The sequence below is a fragment of the Balaenoptera ricei genome, chromosome 2, assembly GCF_028023285.1.
Source record: "Balaenoptera ricei isolate mBalRic1 chromosome 2, mBalRic1.hap2, whole genome shotgun sequence".
NCBI lineage: Eukaryota > Metazoa > Chordata > Mammalia > Artiodactyla > Balaenopteridae > Balaenoptera > Balaenoptera ricei.
Window position 1 is genome coordinate 3,799,263 of NC_082640.1, and position 24,221 is coordinate 3,823,483.

The following is a 24,221-nucleotide window of genomic DNA, read 5'->3' on the forward strand; positions in this document are numbered from 1 at the left end:
CACTGATACACACAACACCCTGGATCAATCTCCAGAGAATTATGTGGAATGATAAAAGCCAATCCCGGGGACTTCCCTAGTGGTCCAGCGGTTAAGAATCCACCTTCCAACGCAGGTTCAATCCCTGGCTGGGGAACTAAGATCCCACATGCTGCAGGGCGACTAAGCCCGCACGCCACAACTAATGAGCCCACACGCCACAACTAGAGAGCCCATGCATCGCAACTACTGAGCTTGCGAGCCACAACTAGAGAGAAGCCCACGTGCCGCAAAGAGCCCGCACACTGCAACAAAGATCCCGCGTGCCGTAACAAAGACCTGACGCAGCCAAATAAATAAATAAATAAATAAATTTTTTTTTTAAAAAGCCAACCCCAAAAAGTTACATAGGCTGTGAGTCCATTTATATAACATTCCTGAAATGACAATATTATAAAAATGGAGAACAGATTAGTGGTGGCGAGCGGTTAAGCGGCGTTGGGGGTGGGAGGGGAGCGGGTGTGGCCATTCAGAGGGCAACATAAGGGGTCCCCGTGTTGATGGAAATGCCCAGCACCTCGCCTGTACCAACGTCAACACCCTGACTGTGATACTACAGTCCAGTCTGGCAAGACGTTACAACGGAGGCAAATGGACAGAGGGCACAGGGGACCCCTCACTATGGTTTCCTACCACTGCTTACGAAGCTACAATCATCTCAAAATGAAAGTTTAATTAAAGGAGACTGATCAGTACTAACATGTCAGAAGAATGAAAATCTCCTAGCAGAGACACGGCGGGGAGGGTGTAGATACCGAGTGGGAAGGGGCTCATGGCTGTACCTAAGCACAAATCCATCAAGCCGCACATTTAAGATCAGGACAATTTACACACGTGATTACAGGCTATGCCTCAATGAAAAATTATTTTAAGTTGCCTTTTGATTATTAATCTTGTTCACTGTAATCATGACGTGATTATGTACAAAACTTTTTTTTAACTGTCTGTACATTTATCAACAATGAAACAAACCGTGGGCAGCTTTTAGCAGAAGCTGTTTAGATGGGGTGGTGAAGCCATATGAGACCAGGTTAAGGAATGAGCAGGAAGTGAGCAAACACAAAGAAGCAAATACGTGCAACTCTTTCCAGAAGTTGCCAGTAAAGAGTGATAAGGTGATACTCGGAGGGGAAGGTATTGCTGAAGAGCTTTACTGAAACAGGAAAACATGAGCAAATGTACATCCTGAAGGAAACAACTTGGTAAATAATGAGTCTAAAGCCATATGAGCCCAACGCTGCACAATGTTTAGCAAAAGGTTTGTGAGAAAGAGGGAAAAGCAAATATGAAGAGACCGCTCGTTGATAGAAGATGCCCCGCCTGCACTGCCTGTATTGGGGGAGATCACCCATGACACTGGTGCACCTGTAGGTTTCATGGCGGGAATAACTGTAACAGAAACGACGACAACAGTAATGGCAGCTCTGTGTGCTGAATGCGTCCTGTGATAGCCCGCCCCGAGGTGACCCTCAATGTCCCGTAGCCTGATATTCACACTCTGTGCTGTATCCTCCACACAGAGCAGGGCTGAGCTGTGTGATCGCTGAGACACGACAGGGTGCAACTTCCAACATCGGGGCATAAAGGACAATGCAGCGTCCACCCTGTTCCCTCTTGGATGGCTGTGTCTCGGGGAAAGCTAGTCACAACATTCAAGCTTCTGCAAAGAGGCCCAAACAGCACCACGTGAGTGACCATCCTAGAGGCAGCTGCTCCGGCCCGGCCAAGCCTTCGTAAGACGCCAACCCCGTGAGAGACCCTAAGCCTTTAAAACCACCAACTAAGCTGCTTCTGAATGACTGACCCACAGAAACTGTGACATAATAAATGTTTACTCTTTTAAGCCAGGAGATCTGGGAGTAATTTATTAAGCAGCAGTAGATACCTACTCTACTTGCTTAAGTGCCAGGCACAGTTATAAGCGTGCTAGGTATACAGGAACCCACTTGTGATCCCCATGTCAAGAGGAGGAAACTGAGACACACAGAAGTTAAGTAATTGGCCCCAATTATCACTCAGCCGGTAAGTGACATGGACCCGGATTCAAATCTAAAGACAGCTCGATTAACTGCTGTGCATACATCCTCCCCAAGCAGAAGCAGTTCCCACCCCACAGTTTTCACTTCTGCCGTGAAACAGGAGGCAAGACTATCTGCTAAGATAGCAGGGAAAAGCAGGTGAATCAGAGAACTGAATAAAACGGAAAAGGTTTGAAACAGCTGCCACGAAGAGCTAGGACGAGGTCTGGCTAGAGAAATCGAACAGGATTTCCAAACAGTCCAGGAGAGGTTAGGAGCCTCGACCTTCCACGTAGTGCATTTAAAACGAGCACAATGAAGAGAACACAGGGCTGCTAGTGGACCTACACATGAAGCGTAAATTCAGGTGTGAAACACTGGTGATGGCCACATGGAAGAGAAAACACACGTCTTCCCCAAGTCCAACTAATACACAAGGAGCCACACACAGAAAAATTCCAGGACACATGAAAGAAATATTCTACGTCAAAGTATCACGTAAGGACTGAAGAAAAGACTAAGACGAATGATGGTAAACTGACAGTAACTGCCTTGATCTGAAGCATCAGAAGTTTTTCTAGAGAACCTTCCCTTTTTCCTATCTCCATTCAAAATGTCACAGGAAAAATTAAAACCTATAAAAGAAAAAGAACATACTAGTTCCATTACAATCAGACCACACCTTAAGAGCAGCCTCACTGACTTAATTTGATGAATAAATCTTACAACAGAGCTTTAGGCCCAAACTTATCAAATTCACTAGTAATTAAACTTTTCTAAACACATTCAAGTTTCAGTTTCACGCATGTGCTTTTAAAATTAGTTCACTTTACTTGACAAACTGACACAAAGTCATCTCAAAATAAAGTTAGGTAAGGGGGGGGTGGATATCAAACCACAGATGCAAAATTTTTTCAAGGCTAATATTCAATGCAAGACACTTAAGACACAAAAGTGCATGAACAGAGATAAAGGTGTGTGCATTCTCTCTCAATATATATATATATATATTTAATATTCAAAGTTAATAAACAAGTTTCAAAGAACAAGAGTTAGTATTAGTAGTTAATATTCCTGTGACATTTTTCCTCTTATATCCATTATTACCTGAAGACTTAGTGAAAACAAATCAAAATGAGTGCAGCTAGAAAACGTACTTTTTCCAGTAAAAGAAATATCATCCCTGGATAAACTAAGTAAATCCTTTCCACATAATGGGTAATCAATAGAGAGGGGGAAGAAAAGTGTCCACACTTCTGGAAGTTCTAGTCCTATAAAGGAACAAGAAGAATCAGAGAAACCCTAAAGTGAACCTCCATCATCCCACAAGTTATTTCACATATTCTCTGTCTCTCTCAGTTGGGATAAACCCACGTACTCTGAAAACATAAGGCAAAACAAACAATTCCTAAGTCTTACAAAGATTTTAATTAAAATAAAACCTATAATTAAGAATGGATAAACAACAAGGTCCTACTGTATAGCACTGGGAGCCTACAGTCAATATCTATAATAAACCGTAATGGAAAAGAATATAAGAAGGTGTGTGTGTGTGTGTGTGTGTGTGTATATATATATATATATATATGACTGATTCACTTTGCTGCACACCAGAAACTAACCCAACACTGTAAATCAACTATACTTCAATAAAGTAAATTAAAAACAATAGTAACACCTATAATTAAATGGTTATGAAGGTGGCACAAGTGCTCCATCACCCACTTTCAGTCTTACCCTCGTCTGCTCAGTGGAGCTGCTGCTAAGCTCATCACCGGACTCCGAATCCTGACGTATCCGTTCCGAGCCTTCTCCTGCTGAATCACAAGACTGTTCCTGGGAGAAGCCAGCTTTCTCTACGTCCAAGAACTCCGGACCAGGAAAGGGACCAAATAACCGTGTCCTATTCTGCCCAGAAACTTTGGGAGAATGTGAGTCACTGTTGAACTTTCCATGATTATGGGTCAGGTCCAGGCTGAGGTTGGCAGTCTGACCTGGAATATAACTGGGTCCAAAATTCTGATTGGCATCACGAATAAGACCTGTTCCTTGAACAGGCGGCGATGGCTTTCCAAAACTTGAAAGCTCGGGCAATTTGTTCACATTTTCTGTTGACCTGTGAAGGTGGAGACTCTGCGTCGTTTTCACAGAATGATTCGGCAGCCCCGCTGCCTGTTTCACAGGCGGCATCAGGGCTCTGCGGCCGACCTCCCTCACGTACTGGGCAGGCACATAAAACGCTTTGGAGTTCTCGTCCAGCTTGACCTGCCACCAGTCATCGTTGGTCTTCTTCACCAGGATGTACCGCTCCCCTTGCTTTATCACGACCTTTCTGTCCTTCACTTTGTATTCGTAATCATACTCCACTTCAATACACACCTGCCCTGGAACAATCTTCCCGCCTCTGTCAGCCATCTTCGTTCCGTAATATTCACCTCTCAAAAAGGATGCTTTGCCACATTATGGCTCTGTGGCTTGTTGGACCAATACGGCTATTTTTATTTAAATGAAGGAAGAGAATGAAGAAAAAAGTTAACATAGTCTGGATTTTTAATATTCATTCACAAGCATCACAGAATAAAGAACATTACCTTCAAATCTCAAACCCAGAAATTAAACATGTGTCTAATATTGTACGTATGGTCCTGCATTACAAACGCTCTCATTCTAACTGTAATCTACATTTTTCAGTCGTTTATGACCAAAACTGAACCAGTGACTGGAAGGGTAAATACGCTAACCAACCAGACGTCCGACTATCAAAAATAAGAGGTGGGAAGAACTTTCCTTCCTTTCATGACTACCTCAAACCTCCTTCACTTTCTTAGAAAGGCTCACTAACAATCACTAATACATATTATGCATTTACCAAGGCCAGGCATTGCTCTAGGTTCACTGTATGCCTTATCAAAAACCCTCTTTGAAGCTAAGGCTGAATTTCAATGACCCTGAATTTCATTCACTGACCCTGCATTCTTTATTTTCTAAAATGATCAAGTGCATTAGTGAGCTTTAAAAAAAAGTTATCCAAATATATGTTTCATTTTCTAATATAAACTGATTAAAAAGCAGCATTGTTACTTTTAGGCAAAATACACACAAACAGAGAAAAGAAACTGCTAGTTTACTTTTGTTTCCTCTTACATCCACCCCAGGATGACCACATCCTCGTTAAGCTGAATCCCACAAATCCCAGCAAATAACCAGTCTTTTTATTTGTAAATTTTACACACACACACCATGCAAAGTCTACTAGAAATAGCCCTAAAATGGCTTGAGAAACCTAGGATTCACTTTTACAATTCCAAATATTTTAGTACCTCATAAAACACAGCATTCAAGCTTCAGAATGATCACAGCATCTCGATTTTGCTACAATTCAAGTCGAGCCCCAACTACTGTGGGATGAACTGTGTTCCCCAAAAAGGTATGTCTAAGTCCTAACACAGGACCTGTGAATGTGACCGTACTTGGAACTAGGGTCTTGGCAGATGCAATCAATCTGAGATGAGTTCACATTGATTAGGGTGGGCCCAAAATCCTTGGAGACAAGGAGAGGAGACACACAGAGGGGAATAAGACCCGGCAGAGGCAGAAATGGGGAGTGAAGCAGCTACAAGTCAAGGAATGCCAGCAACCGCCAGAAACTGGAATGGGCAAGGAAGGATTCTCCCGTAGAGCCTTCAGAGGGAGCACAGAGGACCTCTGGCTCCAGAAGAGTGAGAGAATAAGTTTCTGTAGTTTTTAGGTCACCCAGTTGGTAGCACTTTGTTACAGCAGGCCTAGGAAAACACGCTCAACCCAGCACTCCAGGATCCTCGGGCAAACCAGAGTAACTCTGACTAGTGAGATGTACCAGAAATGTTCCCACAAGGTCGCATAGCCTCCCAGTTTTCCTCAGCACACTATTTACACTATATGTGCAGTAACCACCACGCCCCTGGGGACAACATCCTCTGAAACAGACAAAGCCCAGGTGATAACTAGTTAGGCATACAATTTCAGCAACTAAAATTTACTTTCTAGACAACCTACTTGAATAATTAATTTAATACAGTAATGTTGTTTCAAAAAAAATAATAAAAATAAAAAACTTACCTTAGAAGGAGAACTAAACAGCCAGTCTTACATTTAAACCTATAGAAAAAAAAATAATAAAGTTCGTTAACTTTAACCAGGATTGCTTAAAGAAAGCTAAGAATGCAATGTTGCTCGTGGTTTTAGAAGCATAACTTTTTTTACAACAGCTGTAAGGAACACAGTACAATTTTACATATCACGACTGTGTCCAGCACCGCCCTCCAAACAAACTACACTTTACCACTGCCCCTCCTACTTCATTTCCACTTCGTTTCAACTTCATTTTCGCCCTTAGTTTTTATCCTGACAGAAATATCTTTTCAAACTTCTAATAACATGAGAAACAACTTTTGTAAAATCGTTAGTAAAATACAAACCCAGAATGTGAGACATTCTATGAGAAACATACCTGAACTCTTCAAAAACTCAATTTCATGAAAAATGAAAGAGAGAGATTCTTCTAGATTAAAGGCGACTACTGACACACAACAACCAAATCCACTCAGTGTCCTAACAGGTACCTAAAACTTAACCATATCCAAAATCTACCCCGACCCTGCCCAATCGGCCTGGTCTTTCCCGACACAGTAAATAGAAATTCTAAGCTTCAAAGCAATCAGCCTTTATTTTCACGCATTACCAGGGCATTAGTCACTATGAACTTTAATCCTTTTACCTACATAAAAGGTTTTCACTACAACTTTTCAAAGTTCCACATTGAAATACTTATCCTCAGGTGACGTTTTTTTCTTTTACTTTCCAGGAAGTAATAAAATAACTTACGAAACATCTTTGAAGATACTGAAACAAGTCAGGGAATACACAGAAGGCTACAGGAGCTCAGGTGTACCACAACTGCTCAGACACTGATCCGCAGGAATGGAGAAAAGGGAAGTATGAAGAATAAGGAGTAAACCGCATGGTTTCCTGGTAGCAGGGGAGGGGCCCTGGGGTGGGGTGCAGCCCAGGCTAGAGGCGTCCACGCCCGGCCTGCCACTGCCAGGCTTTATGACCACACCTTCCCCACCGACTGCAGAGGTAAGGAGGAAGAGCAGCCAGGGAAAACGGTAAATCAGTTTCACCACGTTCAACATGGGACACCCAAACTAAAGTTGTCAGTACTGTAAAGGAAATGAGAAGTGGGAGGACAAGAAAGACGGAGAAGCAGTCGAAAGACATCCAGATAGAACAGGCAGTTGCTACAAGGCAGACAACATGAGCAAGAGTGAGCACAGGGGTAGCAGGAGCTGAGAACAGGTTTCTAGTTAATACGGGGATGGGGGTGGGAGACGAACTGGGAAGCCCGAGACGACTGAAAAAATAAACTTCTAGAAAGTCACGCAGCAGGAATTATGTATCACAATCCAAGGTCTAGGAAAAGTGAGATAAAATAAATATGAAGAGAAAAGCCCTATTATAAACTACAGATTCAAATAAAATTAAAATAATTGTGGGGTAGCTCTAAAAACTTGGATCTAAGGGAAATTTATCTGCATATATGTGAATAATATATGCTACCTATTTTTATTTAAAAACATAAGCTGTATTAAAACAAATGTTTGTGGGGTTTTTTTTTTTATAAATTTATTCATTTTATTTATTTATTTTTGGCTGCGTTGGGTTTTCGTTGCTGCGCGCGGGCTTTCTCTAGTTGTGGCGAGTGGGGGCTGCTCTTCTTTGCGGTGCGCGGGCTTCTCATTGCGGTGGCTTCTCTTGTGGCAGAGCATGGGCTCTAGGTGCGTGGGCTTCAGTAGTTGTGGCGCACAGGCTTAGTTGTTCCACGGCATGTGGGATCTTCCCAGACCAGGGCTCGAACCCGTGTCCCCTGCATTGGCAGGCGGATTCTTAACCACTGTGCCACCAGGGAAGCCCTGTTTGTGGTTTTAATTTTGGTTTGTTTCTTCGTCTATTCCCCAAACTGTGGATTCTTTTTTTTTTTTTAAGTTTTTTATTGAAGTATAGTTGATTTACAATATCATGTAAGTTTCAGCTATACAGCACAGCACTTCAGTTATATATATTTTTTTCTTTTTTTTTTTTAATTTTATTTATTTATTTATTTTTGACTGTCTTGGGTTTTTGTTTCTGTGTGTGGGCTTTCTCTAGTTGCGGCGAGCGGGGGCCACTCTTCATCGCAGTGCGCGGGTCTCTCACTGTCGCGGCCTCTCTTGTTGCGGAGCACAAGCTCCAGACGCACAGGCTCAGTAGTTGTGGCTCGCGGGCTCTAGAGCACAGGCTCAGTAGTTGTGGCTCACGGGCCTAGTTGCTCCGAGGCATGTGGGATCTTCCCAGACCAGGGCTCGAACCCATGTTCCCTGCATTGGCAGGCAGATTCTCAACCACTGCGCCACCAGGGAAGCCCTATATATATATTCTTTTTCAGATTCTTTTCCCTTATAGGTTATTACATAATATTGAGTATATAGTTCCCTGTACTATACAATAGGTCCTTGTTGATTATCTTTTTTTTAAAATTAAGAGTGATCTCTTTTATTTTTAATTTTAATATTATTTTGTTTATTTATTTTTTGGCTGTGTTGGGTCTTCCATTGCTGCGCACGGGCTTTCTCTAGTTGTGGTGAGCGGGTGCTCCTCTTCGTTGCAGTGCGCGGGCTTCTCACTGTGGTGGCTTCTCTTGTTGCGGAGCACGGGCTCTAGGCGCACGGGCTCAGTAGTTGTGGCACGCACACTCAGTAGTTGTGGCTCGCGAGCTCTAGAGAGCTGGCTCAGTAATTGTGGCGCACGGGCTTAGTTACTCCACAGCATGTGGGATCTTCCCAGACCAGGGCTCGAACCCATGTCCCCTGCATTGGCAGGCGGATTCCTAACCACTGCACCACCAGGGAAGTCCCTTGATTTTCTATTTTATACAGAGTAGTGTGTGTATGTTAATCCCAAACTCCTAATTTATCCCTCCCCCCACTGTGGATTCTTCTCTTTAGATTAGGTTGAGCACTGTTTATCCTGCTATCTTAACCTCTCAAGTATTTCGGTTAGAATCTTATTCAACTACAACGCCCTCTGAGCACAACACTCCTCCAACTGAAATATATTCTATACTTATCACCACACTCCTCCACCCTTTTTCATCACACACGCACAACTACTAAGTACCCAACCACCAGGATAGAGTTTTTGCGCATCTACTATTAGGTAACAACCACTGCTTTTCTTTGAGGCGTGAAAAGCCTCTTACCAGTGGTCCTCTTCCTCAAGCTTCAACAAGAACAGACACACCCAGAGACACACAACTTTTTACAGCTTTTACTTCTTTCCCCCCCTCCAAAGTCAGATTCATTTCTACCAGGCTATTTTAATACCTAATGGCCTCCTCCTTTCTGTCTACTAATTTTTCTCATTTTCTTTCCTAGCACAAATTACACAGCCAGCAAATGTTATCTTCCTCCCCCAGGACATCTGCTTTAATCAACTACATCTCACAGCATGAGATCCTTACCAGGTACATCAAAAAGTAAACAAGTCAACAAAGTCTTAAGAGGACTGGGATAAATGTATCCATAATTAATGACCTTACAATTTAAGTCTGATACATACGTGTACAACATATTTAGCAATTCTAACACCATGAACAACAAAATGCTAATATAGCCTCACACACGTATTAACCCACTTAAAAATACCACAATTTAAGCACCGATTCTTGACACCAAGTCCTCCAGTAGCTTTAAAAGTACTTGTTTAAAATTAACACTCCTTAAACAACCCTCTACTAAAGAAATCAATTAAACTTAATGAGCACAACAAAAAAGTTAAAAACAACTCCAGCATAAGTTCCACAATAAGAAATTATTCCACCAAATAATTTTGTAGATTGTATACTTAACAAGAAATCATAGGCCATGATAGGGCACCTAAGGTTTTTTTCTTAAGGCATGATCCCTGTTTTCTAAGAATACAAACGTATAGAATATAAGATATATCTTTAGGCCTAAAGAAGAGAAGCAAAATATACTCATTGCTACTATAAACTATTCTGGTCATAAAGAAATAGCAAAAATAGGAACAGCAGAAAGGATACAGGAAATAATCAGGTAAGTGGAAAGCAGCAGAAAACTCAGCCAAGCATAAACTGGTAAAGGAAATTCAAAACCAGATTGAAATATGAAACAAAAATGAGGAAACAACAAAAGAAGTACTTGGGAGAGCAAGCATATTTTAATAAAAATGATATTTGCATGGGGTATTTCAGAAAGATTTGTGCCATCAAGTCTTTCTTAGAAATGAGGTAGGGACTTCCCTGGTGGCACAGTGGCTAAGAATCTGCCTGCTAATGCAGGGGACACAGGTTTGATCCCTGGCCCAGGAAGATGCCACATGCCACAGAGCAATTAAGCCTGTGTGCCACGACTACTGAGCCTGTGCTCTAGAACCCGCGAGCCACAACTACTGAGCCCACGTGCCACAACTACTGAACCCAAGTGCCACAACTACTGACCTGCGCTCTAGAGCCCATGCTTTGCAACAAGAGAAGCCACCGCAATGAGAAGCCCAAGCACCGCAATGAAGAGTAGTCCCTGCTCACCGCAACTAGAGAAAGCCCGTGCACAGCAACAAAGACCCAACACAGCCAAAAATTAATTAATTAATTAATTATTTTAAGAAAGAAAGAAAGAAATGAGGTGGACGTAAGAAATTTTTCTTGGATTGTTACAAGAGTGAAGAAAATATTCCAATTTAAAAAGGAAGAAATATGACCTTGGGTTTGACAATGTGAGTCTTTAGATATACCACTAAATGCATAATCCATGAAAGAAAAAATTAAATAGGACTTTATTAAAATTAAAAACTTCTGCTCTGTGAAAGGTAGTGCTGAGAGAATGAAAACACAAACCACAAACAAGGAGAAAATATCTGTAAAATACATATCTGATGAAAGACTTTTATCCAAAATATAGAAGGAACTCTTAAAACTCAAAAGAACCAAATTCTTTAATGGAAAATGATCTGAAAAGAGACATCATGAAAGAATATATGCAGGTGACAAATAAGTACATGAAAAAATGCTCAACATTATGTCATTAGGGAATTGCAAATTAAAACAATGAGATACCACTGTACAACTATTAGAATGGCTAAAATCCAAAAAAACTGCCACCACCAAACGCTGATGAGGGTATACAGCAACAGGAACTTTCATTCACTGCTGATGGGGATGCAAAATGGTTCAGCCACTTTGGAAGACAGTTTAACAGTTTCTATTGATACAAAGCTGAATGTTGTCTTAACCATACAATCTAGCAATCACACTCCTAGGTATTTACCCAAATGAGTTGAAATCTTATTTCCGCAAAAAGTCCTGCATGCAAATGTTCAGAGCAGCTTAATAACTGCACAAAACTGGAAGCAACCAAGATGTCCTTCAATAGGAGAAAGGATAAACTGTGAGACAGCCAGACTTACAATACTATTCAGTGATAAAAAGAAAAGAGCTATTGAGCTACGAAAAGACAGAAATGAATCTTAGATATATTTTGCTAAGTGAAAGAAAAAAACATAGCCTGAAAAAGCCACATACGGAATGATTATATTATATGACATTCTGGAAAAGTCAAAACCATAGAGACAGTGATTGCTGGGGTTAGGACGAAGTGGGGGGGATTCCATAGATGAAGCACAGGGGATTCTTTGAGGTCAATAAACTATTTTGTATGATACTGCAATGGTGGACACATGACATTATGCCCTTGTCAAAACCCATTAATCTTTACAACACAAGCATGAACTTCAATGATTGCAAATTCTAAACAATCATTTAGGAGGTCGGGGGAATCCCAGGATGGAAAGCAGATGTGACAAGATAGTCTAACGGTATTACACATACATGGAACGACCTCACTGAATGGAGAGGGGATGGAGGGAGAGGCTGACCTCACTCATTCTGGAAATAAGTGAGGTTTATAAGAACACAGATAAAGGAACTGCACATAAGTACTGTGTTCTAACACATAAAAAACATTTCCCATGGGGGTATGAATTAAAAATCCTGATACTGCTACATGTACACACACTGGACTTGAAGAATTAAGTACACAGAATGCAGATGTGGGCACCAAGTTTCCCAATGTTGGAATATGAATTTATAGACATGCAAAGGGAGAAGGCTAGAATGGTCCTGGGATAACACATTAGACTTGGAGACAGAAATATGAACTCACTTTTAGCTTACCACAGATACAGATGATTACATAAAGAAGTATTACAGGGCTTCCCTGGTGGCGCAGCGGTTGAGAATCTGCCTGCTGGTGCAGGGGACACGGGTTCGAGCCCTGGTCTGGGAGGATCCCACATGCCGCGGAGCAACTGGGCCCGTGAGCCACAACTACTGAGCCTGCGCGTCTGGAGCCTGTGCTCCGCAACAAGAGAGGCCGCGGCAGTGAGAGGTCCACGCACTGCGATGAAGAGTGGCCCCCGCTTGCCACAACTAGAGAAAGCCCCCGCACAGAAACGAAGACCCAACACAGCCATAAATAAATAAATAAATATTAAAAAAAAAGAAGAAGTATTACAGGTATATGTCTATACACTGCTCAGTACACCATACACAGATCCTTGCTGTCAGTAAAAATGACCCCCTGGCAGCAAGAAGCACACCGAGCAGCCCGACTTGGTGTCTACTGCCATACTCTCCGAATAAAGGGACCGAGGCTCTCTGGAGAAATGACTGATTCAGGGACTGGGGCAGGAAATACACAAGGTGAGCCTGGAGCCTGCAGTGACACATTCTCCCCACCTGGTTTTTACGTACTTGATTTAAACGCTTCCTATCATCGGACAACTGTCTCCTTAAACCGTAACTCAAATTAAAAGTGGTATCATGCATATTTGATATTCCTATTAACATATCTTACATTATGCTGTCCCACCTTTAAATAAGTTAAACAAAATTACATGTCTTTTGTTCTTTACTTTTACACACTGCTTTTCTCATCAAAATACAAATTACAATTATTTAAGAGGTATTAGGAGTTCTCCATTATCACCGGTTGTTACAGCTTCAAAATCATTCTAAAATGATCTCTTCTTATACATGGAAATGTAACTACTGACCCAACTGACACTGGGCAGAAAGTGAGGAGCGTACTGTATTCCAAAAAATTTCACAAATTCAGTACTTCAGGAAAACAGCCCTGATCAAGCCCTTCAGACCAAAGACTATTAAACTGGCTTTTAAACCCCTCGGATTCATTTGCACACACTAAGAGTTTTAATGTGATGATGCAGGATACCAAGAAGATAGCCTAAAGGTAAAAAACGCATAATCAGTAAAAAGTCTAAGGAACAAAAAGAACTTCTTCTTGAACCAATAGGTTAAACTTCCCTTTCCTCCATATTCTGTGTCATCAAAAGCTACCTATACCAACAATAGCTCCACATTAACCTTTAAAACCAGCCTTCTATGATCATCATTCAGCCTCTACATTCTTCAGCTCTTTACTCCCTGCTACATGCACTCGAGTCAATGGATTCTTCCTCCTATATCCTCATCACCTGAGTCCCATACTTTAATTTCTCACTAAGAACTTTCTAAAATAATCAGCTAAGGGAGTTCGCTGGTGGTCTAGTGGTTCGGATTGCCAGCGTTCACTGCCGTGGCCTGGGTTCAGTCCCTGGTCAGGGAACTGAGATCCCGCAAGCCGTGTGGCCCAGCCAAAAAAATAACTAAAATAAAATAATCAGCTAAAAAAAATCCAGAAGAAAGAAATGAACACATTTACAGTTCACATAATTTTCCTCTTGCCTCTGTGGCATCTCGCCCATCCTGCTTGTTGTAACAACCCCATGCCCAGGCTCTCAGTCCACATCATTATACAAGTTGTTACGTATTAAGGAGAAAATCATAATCTTGGTCTTTAAGAAGTTTAATAGGATTTCCAATCCTCTAACAATTCACTTTAGAAGAGAAACTCCATTCACTTCACAACTCTACTGGCTACCCAAGCATTAACCACCACCCCAACCCATTCAGATATTCCTCTAAAACTATACACACTACCATCTCAATCTCGGAGATGACTATTTACATTCAACCACTTTCAAATGTTTACCTAATCCCATGCTTTAAAAAAAGATATAGTCCACAAAACAAAGACAAATACAGCTACAAGTACAGTGATTATTATGGTCTGGTCACTGCAAAGTTCTAGTCAGACATCAGCAACTTACTTAAAAAAAGAAAAAAGTACTCATTATAATGCTTAAATTATGCCAATCTACTTCAAATTAAATTGTGATAAGGACAGTCAGGTAGGCAAAGGACTTGAATAGACATTTTTCCAAGGAAGATACACAAATGGCCAATAAGCAAATCAAATGCAAATCAAAACCACAATGATAGGGCCTTCCCTGGTGGCCCAGGGGTTAAGCATCCGCCTGCCAGGGACTTCCCTGGTGGCCCAGGGGTTAAGAATCCGCCTGCCAGTGCAGGGGACACGGGTTCGAGCCCTAGTCCAGGAAGATCCCACATGCCGCGGAGTAACTAAGCCCGTGTGCCACAACTACTGAGCCTGTGCTCTAGAGCCCACGAGCCACAACTACTGAGCCTGCGTGCCACAACTACTGAGCCCGCGCGCCTAGAGCCCGTGCTCCACAACATGAGAAGCCCGTGCACCACAACGAAGACCCAACAGCCAAAAATAAATAAATAAAATAAATTTAAAAAAAAGAATCCACCTGCCAATGCAGGGGACACAGGTTCGAGCCCTCGTCCAGGAAGATCCCACATGTCTCGGAGCAACTAAGTCCATGCGCCACAACTACTGAGCCTGTGCTCTAGAGCCCACGAGCCACAACTACTGAGCCCACGTGCCACAACTACTGAAGCCTGCGCGCCTAGAGCCTGTGCTCCACAACAAGAGAAGCCACCGCAATGAGAAGCCCGCACACGGCAATGAAGAGTAGCCCCCGCTCGCCACAACTAGAGAAAGCCCGCACGCAGCAACGAAGACCCAAAGCAGCCAAAAATAAAATAAATAAATTTATAAAAACAAAACAAAAAAACACAATGATACACCACTCCATACCCATTAGGGTGGCTACTGTAAAAATAACAACAGAAATAACAAGTGTTGGTGAGAATGTGGAGAAACTGGAATTCTTATGCATCACTGGTGGAAATGTAAAATGGAGAATGCAGTTTAAATCACCTTATACCTGTCTATCCCAAAACCATAAAAATCACTAAAATCCTCATATAGCTTTTACAAATCCTCTTTCAAAGTAAATATTAAAAGGCAAATAAACATTCAACCTTTTAGGAAACTGAAAAGTAGCACTTCTGTGGCACACAGACAATGATGAACTACTACTGCTACCAACCCCCTAGAGGTTTCTGTCCTCTACTGGGGGAAAAAAAAAAAACCCACAAAATTCCATGACTATTAAGTTTTATTCCATTTAAATTATTTTACAAACTGTTAAATATCCTATAATGCAAACTAAAACCAAAACAAGATATCACTACCCACCAACTATAATAAAGTTATTTTTAAAAAACAAAGACAATATCAAGTGCTGACCAGGATACCAACAACTGGACACACATTCAGTGCTAGTGGGAACGCTAAATGGTACAGGCAGGCAGTTCAGTAGTTTCTTAGAAACATACATTTTCTCTCTTTCTCTCTCTTTTTTGTTTTCTTTTTTTTTGGCCACACCGTGTGGCATGTGGGATCTTCATTCCCGGACCAGGGATCGAACCCATGCCCCCTGCATTGGGAGCATGGAGTCTTAACCACTGGACCACCAGGGAAGTCCCTAAGCATACATTTTTTGTTGATTATATTCTGGGCCATGAAACAAATCTCAATAAATCTAAAAAGACTGAAATAATATGAAGAATGTTCTCTGACAATTGAATTACATTATAAATTAATAAAAAGATATCTTAAAACCCACAAATTTGTTGTTGGAATTTAAACAACATACTTCTAAATACCTCAGAGGTCAAAGAAGAAATCAAACAGGAAATTTGAACCGGATGAAAACGAAAAGGTGACAGTTCAAAATTTGCGGGATGCAGCTATAGTAGTGCTTAGAGAAAATTTATATACTAAATGCCCATAATTGGAAAAGAAAAAGGTCTCAAATCAGTGATGTAAACTTGCATTCTAAGAAACTAGATAAAGAGCAAATTAAACCCAAAGCAAGCAGAAAAAAAGACCTGATAAAGGTCAGAGCAGAAAGCTGTAAAAGAGAAGACAGAAAATGTTAGAGGGAATCAATGAAACCAGAAGGTGGTTCTTCAAAAGGATCAGTAACACTGACAATCCTCTCGCCAAAGTGATCAAGAACGAAAGAGAAGAAACACAAATTACCAGTATCGGGAATGAGACAGGAGATATAACTACATATCCTAAAGACACTGAAAGGAAGGTAAGAGAACATTATGAACAGCTTTACGCTGGTAACTTCAACAACTTAGTGAACCAGATAAATTCCTTTGGCAAATTACCAAAGCTTGCTTAAGAAGAAACAGATAACCTAAATAGTCCTATATTTATTAAATAAATTGAATCCGTCTTTAAAAATCTTCCCACAAAGAAAACTGCTGGCCAAGATGGCTCCACTGGTGAATTTTACAAAATGTAAGGAAGATAATACCAATTCTACAAACCTCTTAAAGAAAATTGAAACGGAGGGAAAACATCCCAACTCATTCTATGAAGTCAGCATTATTCTCAAACCAAAACCAGACAAAGACGTTATAAAAAAGAAAAACTACAGACCAATATCTCTCATGAAAACACACAAATGTCTCAGATACAAACTTATGTCCAACAAAGAACTCATATCTAGAATATATAATAACTGTACAAGCCATTAAGAAGACAAATGACCCAATTAAAAAGGGCAAAAAGATAGGAACGGACAAGTGTTCATATCCAAGGAAGATCTATAGATGGTAAATAAGCCCATGAAAAGATGCTCAACATCTTTAGTTGTTAGGGAAATGCAAATTAAAAACACAAAGAAATAACACCACACGTCTACTAGAATGACTAAAGTTAAAAGACTGACGATACCAGTATTTCTGAGAATGTGGAGCAACCAGAACTCTCAAATACTGCTGGTGGGGATTTAAAATGGTACAACCACTTTGGGAAAAGTTGGGCAGATTCTTAAAAGCTTGAAATATACATCTACCATATGACCCAGGGATTCTACTCCTAGGTAGTCACCAAAGAAAATGAAAACACATGTCCCCACAAAGACCTGTATGTGAATGTTCACAGTGGCTTTATTTGTAATAGTCCCTAATTGGAAACAACCCAATGTCCACGAACAGGCGACCGGATAAACTAATTGTGTAATATCCACACAATAGGATATCACTCAGCAATAAAAAGAACTACTGATATACACAACAAACTGGATGAATCTCAAAATAATTTTGCTGAGTGGAAGTAAGTCAGAAAGAGAAAAACAAATACCGTATGCTAACACATATATATGGAATCTAAAAAAAAGGAAAAAAATGGTTATGAAGAATCTAGGGGCAGGACAGGAGTAGAGACGCAGATGTAGAAGATGGACTTGAGGATATGGGGAGGGGGAAGGGTAAGCTGGGACGAAGTGAGAGAGTGGCACGGACATATATACACTACCAAATGTAAAATAGATAGCTAGTGGGAGGCAGCTGCATAGCACAGGGAGATCAGCTCGGTGCTCTGTGACCACCTAGAGGGGTGCAATAGGGAGGGTGGGAGGGAGATGCAAGAGGGAGGAGATATGGGGATATATGTATATGTATAGCTAATTCACTTTGTTATAAAGTAGAAACTAACACACCATTGTAAAGCAATTATACTCCAATAAAGATGTTAAAAAAAAAATTTTGCTGAGTGAAAAAAATCCAGACAAGAAAGAGTGCATACTGTATGATTCCAACTACATAAAATTCGAGAAAATGCAAAGTAATACATAGTGACAGAAAGCAGATCAATAGTTACCAGGGAACAAGGGCAACAAATTACCTTTGGGCTCAAAGAAATTGGGAGGTGAGTGATGAATATGTTTGCTATTCTGATAATGGTGATGATTTTAGAGGCATAGCTATTCATATGTCCAAACTCATCAAACTACGCACTTAAAATAGGTCCAGTTTATTTTACAGCAATTATACCTCAATAAAGCTGTTAAGACAAAACCCTTGTAATGCAATGGCTTTATGCAGGGGACATGAGTTCGAGCCCTGGTCGGGGAAGATCCCATATGTCGCAGAGCAACTTTATATATATTTAGAATGGCTTTACATACATACAAAGGATATTTTGTAGGGTAAGGATACCAGCAACTGGAATTCTCATTCACTGCTGGTGGTAATGCAGAGTGGTGCAGCTACTCTGGAAAGCATTTGGGCAATTTCTTATAAAGTTAAACATACATTTAACATATGATCTCACAATTCCTCTTCTAGGTATTTACCCAAGAAAAATGAAACCATAAATCCTTGAAAAGGCCTTACATGAACATCCATAACAGCTTTATTCATAACAGCCAGAAATTGGAAATGACCCAGAGGCCTAGCAACTGGTGAACGCCTAAACTAACTGTGATACACTCATCTGTAAAACAGGAAACAATACAAACTTCAGAAGATCCCTGTGAAAATGGGTAGAGAAAACATGAAAAAGTACTTAGTAAATTATAAAGCGTGATAAAAAGCATCACATTAATCACAGCTTACTCAAGGAAGCCAAATGGAGACAAAAGCATATATACATACAGTATGTAGCCTTTCATGTCTGGCTTGTTTCACCTAGAACATTGCTTCTGAGATTCATTCATGTCTTTGTATGTTTCCGCAGTTCACCCTATTTTATTGTTGAGTGTTTTATTTTACTGTATGTATATTTTAACTCAAAACTGATTTTTTTAAAAACAAACCAGTAATATACAGCAAAATACAGGTAATTTTCAACTAACTTTAAAGATATCACTCTAACTTCTAAATGTATTCTGAATTCTCCTGTGGTAAAGGACCAGAGAACTCAGGGTCGGAGGACTGAAATTTAAATCAGGATTTGCCATGTATTAGCTCTCAGGCCCTCAGCACCTGAACTATCTGTAAAACAAAAGAGACAACACAAACCTCAAAAGATCCTTGTGAAAATGGAAAGAGAACACAGTACTTTGTAAACTACAAGGCATGATACAGAACATCCACATTAATCAATGCTTACTCAGAGAAGCAAAACTTGTAGAGAAGGAAAACACTCACAAATGAACTGAGTGCTTTTAAATTAGTCCCTCCTCAAACATCCCTGTTTCTGCCTCTTGCTAGCTGTGTGACCTAAGACAAGTCACCTAACCTCTCTGAGCCTCAGTATTTTTTCCATTTGTAAAAAAGGAGCTAACTAATGGTACATATCACATATTGGGAGAGTTAAATGAGTAAATATGTGTAAAGTACTTGGTATAATCCCTAGCACATGCTAAGTGTTTTGTAAGTTTTAGCTCTTATTACAAAAATACTATTATTGGGAATTCCCTGGAGGTCCGGTGGTTAGGACTCTGAGCTTTCACTGCAGGGGGCCTAGGTTCGATCCCTGATCAGGGAACTAGGATCCCCGAAGCCATGAGGCGTGGCCCCCCCCCAAAAAAAAAAAATACCATTATTACCCTACGAGACCTAACAGCAGCCTCCATCCTGCCCACCCAAACTGCAGGCAGGTCATATTAGCGATCTAGATCACTGCTTCTCACTTTTAGTGAAAGATGGCATCACCTGGAGAGCTTCTTTAAAAAAAAAACATTTAGATGAGCTTTAGATTTACAGAATTACTGCAAAGATAGTACAGAGTTCCCATATACCCTGTACACCGTTTCCCCTACTACAAACATCTTACATCAGTATGGTACATTCGTCATATTCAATGAACAAATACTGATACCTAATAATGTCCATATTCCTTAGTTTTTCCCTAATGAACTTTTTCTGTTCTGGGATCCCATCCAAAACATCACATACATATTTTGTAGTCATATGCTGCAAGTTACTGAAACTCCAGATATTCTAATGAGAGTAGGTTTGGGGGGGGGGCCCTAAAATGTACATTTCTAACAAGTTCCCAAGGGTTGCTGATAGGGCCAATCTGCACACACACTTAGAACAGCACTGATCTGGATTCTAGACTCCAGAACCGTGCTGTTCAACACAGTAGGCAAACGTGGTTACTGAGCATGTGAAGTATGGCTAATCGAAACTGAGACGTGCTGCAAGTGTCAAATACATACGGGATTTTGAAGACGTCTTGTAGACAAAAATGATAATGAAATTTATTTCATGGTTTCTTTTTAACTCTACCTATCTTGTGAGTACTAAAAACTTGAGAATTACACAGGTGGCTGGCATTACATTTCTACCGGACAGCAGCAGTCTGAAGTCCGGGCAGCATCGGTATCACCTGGGGCTCGTGAGAAGTTCAGGTAATTCCCGTGCACAGAGAAATCTGAGAAGGACTAGATTGTCAACAGGGGAAGGGCGCTTAGAGACATCAGTGTCCGGCGGTTCAGTTCAAATGAAAAGCCGCTCAACTGCAAACTGAAACTGCAAAATATTGAGTCAATAAAATAAGAAAATGGCTGAATCACTGCAAAGCCATCCACAGATGAGGATGTGGCACAATTAGAACAGTCAACAATTGAAGAAAACACAAAGATAGTGGCCCAATGGGTTCCTCAAAAGAGAATGACTTGAAAAGCATGATTTGAAGCACAATGATGCTGTGTGGTACCATCCTGCCCTCACATCTGATTCATTCTACAAAGCAGCGCGTATTTGCAATTACGACTAAAACTGTTAAGTATAAGATAAAATAAACGTTTAATTTCACTTTTCTCTCCCACTATTATAAAACTGTAATGCCCATTTTAGGCAGATTTACCTTTAGGTGCTTTTTCCTAGTACCAATTTTCTCAGATAAACAAAAATCAGTACTACCACTTAGTAATTTTACACATCACCACATTCACTGTTTGAATTAATTTAAACTGTTTATTATCCTTTTGTGCTCAGAAATGTCAACTGCATTACTTAAAGAACTTACATTCGTAAAACCCATTTTCTGTCAACCTATTAAAAAAACCACTCAGCAGATACTTTCTAATTAATGAAAGAAAAGCCAAATGACTGACTACAAATAATACGCTGTTTTTCTGCAGTGTTTACATATTTTCACTTGTGCCTCACAACAACTAGTGCAGTAATTGGAAAAATCTAAAGGTATATAAAATATTGACTATATATGGACAACTATTCTATAAAGGGCATCATATTAAGAATCAATGAGGGACTTCCCTGGTGGTGCAGGGGTTAAGAATCCGCCTGCCAATGCAGGGGACACCGGTTCGAGCCCTGGTCTGGGAAGAGCCCACATGCCGCAGAGCAACTAAGCCCATGCGGCACAACTACTGAGCCTGCGTTCTAGAGCTCGCGAGCCACAACTACTGAGCCTGCGTGCTGCAACTACTGAAGCCCGAGCGCCTAAAGCCCGAGCTCCACAGCAAGAGAAGCCACCACAATGAGAAGCCCGCGCACCGCAACGAAGAGTAGTCCCCGCTCGCCGCAACTAGAGAAAGCCCACGTGCAGCAATGAAGACCCAACGCAGCCAAAACTTAATTAATTAATTAATTTTAAAAAAGAATCAAAATGAGTTAGCAATCTTCTCCAACGTCTGTCGCTGATCAAGTATAAATAGAAACCTATCAGCCAGTACTGGGGCATGCACACGTAATCTGGTACATTAGACTGTATTTAACTCATTTTTCCCCAGAGAGAGAGCCCCCCCTGAGCAGCAGAGCTACTACCTGCAACCACGGGTCACACCTACATGCCCAGCTTCTCTGGCTCTTCGGGGTGCCCCACTCAGGGTCAAGTCTTCAGAGCCCGGCTCACTACTCTGGGCTCCCAAATACCTGCTGTGAAACATTTCCAAGGCATTTTTAAGACAGAGAGAAAAAGAAAGAGAAAATACTGGAACCAGCAGCCAGACTGTCTACTGGGACCAAAAGATAGACAAAGATGCCCCATCCTGTAACGCACCCTCCTGCGGATCAGGAAAGAACACTGGATATGGACCAACATACACCTGCAGGCCTCCGTTTCCCAGCGTTTAAGCGGGAAAGAGGCGTGGCTAGGAGCTGGACACTTGTTTTAACCACCTTTCACTGTAACACTGAAGGGTCTTCCAAGGTCTCGCCTTTAGACGCGGGGGGCAGAATCTGAACCCGAGCGACTCCTCATTAAAAGCTCGTTCCTCTCTACGTCACCTCCCCTTAGGAGCATGTGCGTAATTGCTCAATAAAGTCTACCTCCTCGCGTCATGATTAACCATAAGGCAACACGAGTGTTTACAGGCTCTACCGACAACACACACTCTACTTGGAAAGACATCAGAACTTTCATAAAGCCACGCTCTGAACATTTTTGTTTTCGCCTTCGCAAGTGCATTGAAAACTGCGGCTGCAGTCAGAAGAAAAACATCACACGCCTCGAGAACGCCAGGAGGCCGTGCCCTTCTCGGGGCTGATGACCCTGTGGCCTCTTCGTCTCAAAGGGTCTGCGGTACCTTCAGCCGCAACACGTCAAAGGCAGTCATGCTTAGAAGACAACCCACCACCCCCGAGGACAGTGCACAGCATTCTTTAAACTCAACGACCCGGAGGAGATTCCTCGCAGAAGGGCTGGAAAGGAGCAAGAGCCCACCGAGCAGGGGCGGGGCACCTCTGAGGGCTGCAGGGCCCCGCGTGCCCAGCGCTGAGGTCAACAGCCCTCGAGGGGAGGCCCCGGTCGGCTCCCGGGGGAGGGAGGTTGCAGCCCCCGCAGCGCTGGCGGAGCGGGCACGGCGGCGGCGGGAGGCCAGGAAGGAGGGCGGCACCGCCGGCCTTTTACACACGCACACGCACACGCACACACACACACAACCCAACACCCTCCTTCCTGGGGGCGGGGCGGGGCGGCGATCACTGCCCTCTCACAGGAAGTCAGGACACCCGGGGGGCAGAGGAGCCGCAACTTCCAGCCATTTATACCCCTTCGCCCCCGTCAGCCGACCGGCCGGCAGCGGCCCCCGGCCCCGCACCCGCCCCGCGCCCCGACCCCGCCGGCCGCGCCCATGGCCGCACCTCTCGCACCCCGGCGCCACTGCGCGCCCGCACACGCCTCCCCCGGCCCCGCAGCCCCGGCCCCGGGCGCCTTTGTGCAGCGCCTCCCCGACCTGCCCTCCGCCCGCGGCCCGCCCCCCCCCCTCACCGAGGGCCCGGCGGCCTCGCGGGGGGCGGCTCCCTCCTGGCCCGGCTCGGCGGCGGCGGCGGCGGCGGGGCACCCAGGCGAGCCCGAAGGGCGCTCACTCGGCGGCGGCCGCGGCCGGCGCGTCCCCGCAAGCTGCCCTCCCCGGGAGACAAGAGTTCCAGGGCACGTCGGAGCGCGCCGGCGCGGGGGCGGGGCGGGGCGGGGCCACGTGACGGGGGCGGGGCTCGGCCACGTGACGGACCGGCGGGCGCGGGGGGGACCGGCGGCGCGGAGCCGGGAGGGGGAGGGGAGGCCGAGGGAGGGGCGCGGCGGGCGCGCGGAGCTGCCGGCGGAGGGGGCGGCGGCGCCTTGTAAACGCGTAGTGGGCGACGCCGAGGAAGCGCTCGTGGGGAAAACGTGGGACGGGCGCACGGGAGACGGCCCGAGCGCGGCGTGGCGGAAGCGGGGCCCAGGGAAGGAGGGTCTGCCCCGTTCCTCGGCCCGCTGGGAGCGCTGCCGGCGTCGGTCAGCCGTTCCCGCGCCCGGAAATCCCGCGGGGAGGCTCGGGAAAAGTCCGCACGCGACCTCAGCGGGACGGAACGCAACTCTGGAGGCCCTGATCCCTGACCCGGTCCTTGCGAAGCTGTCCTTCGCCAGGACCACCCGGGCAGAGTGCGGGGCCATAGCGCACACTCCGCGGGCGGGCGGCGCCAGGGCGGCCTGACCGCTCACCCCGCGCCCCGCCGTCCACCGGCCTGCAGTGTGCAGGCCCCGGGGGGGGCCACGGTGTCATTGCCCGAAGTCACCCCAGCTTGCAGCGCTTGCAGGATGG

General features: G+C 43.4%; 1 protein-coding gene across 5 annotated transcripts in view; it reads right to left on the minus strand.

Annotated features, from left to right (window-relative positions):
• The window catches only part of ARHGAP12 (Rho GTPase activating protein 12), a 111,545-nt gene extending 87,995 nt beyond the window's left edge, over positions 1-23,550 (minus strand). For 2 of the 5 annotated variants that reach the window (XM_059909896.1, XM_059909876.1), the window contains exons 1-3: positions 23,411-23,548; positions 6,156-6,194; positions 3,795-4,549 (exon numbers count right to left, since the gene is read on the minus strand). In XM_059909896.1, coding sequence (XP_059765879.1) covers positions 3,795-4,472 — 678 coding nt within the window. In that variant the 5' untranslated portion in view covers positions 4,473-4,549; positions 6,156-6,194; positions 23,411-23,548. Of the gene's footprint in view, positions 1-3,794; positions 4,550-6,155; positions 6,195-23,410 lie in introns of all 5 variants that reach the window. The other 3 variants (XM_059909905.1, XM_059909865.1, XM_059909886.1) reach the window with 3 other exon arrangements.
• Between the last annotated feature and the right edge of the window lie 671 nt (positions 23,551-24,221).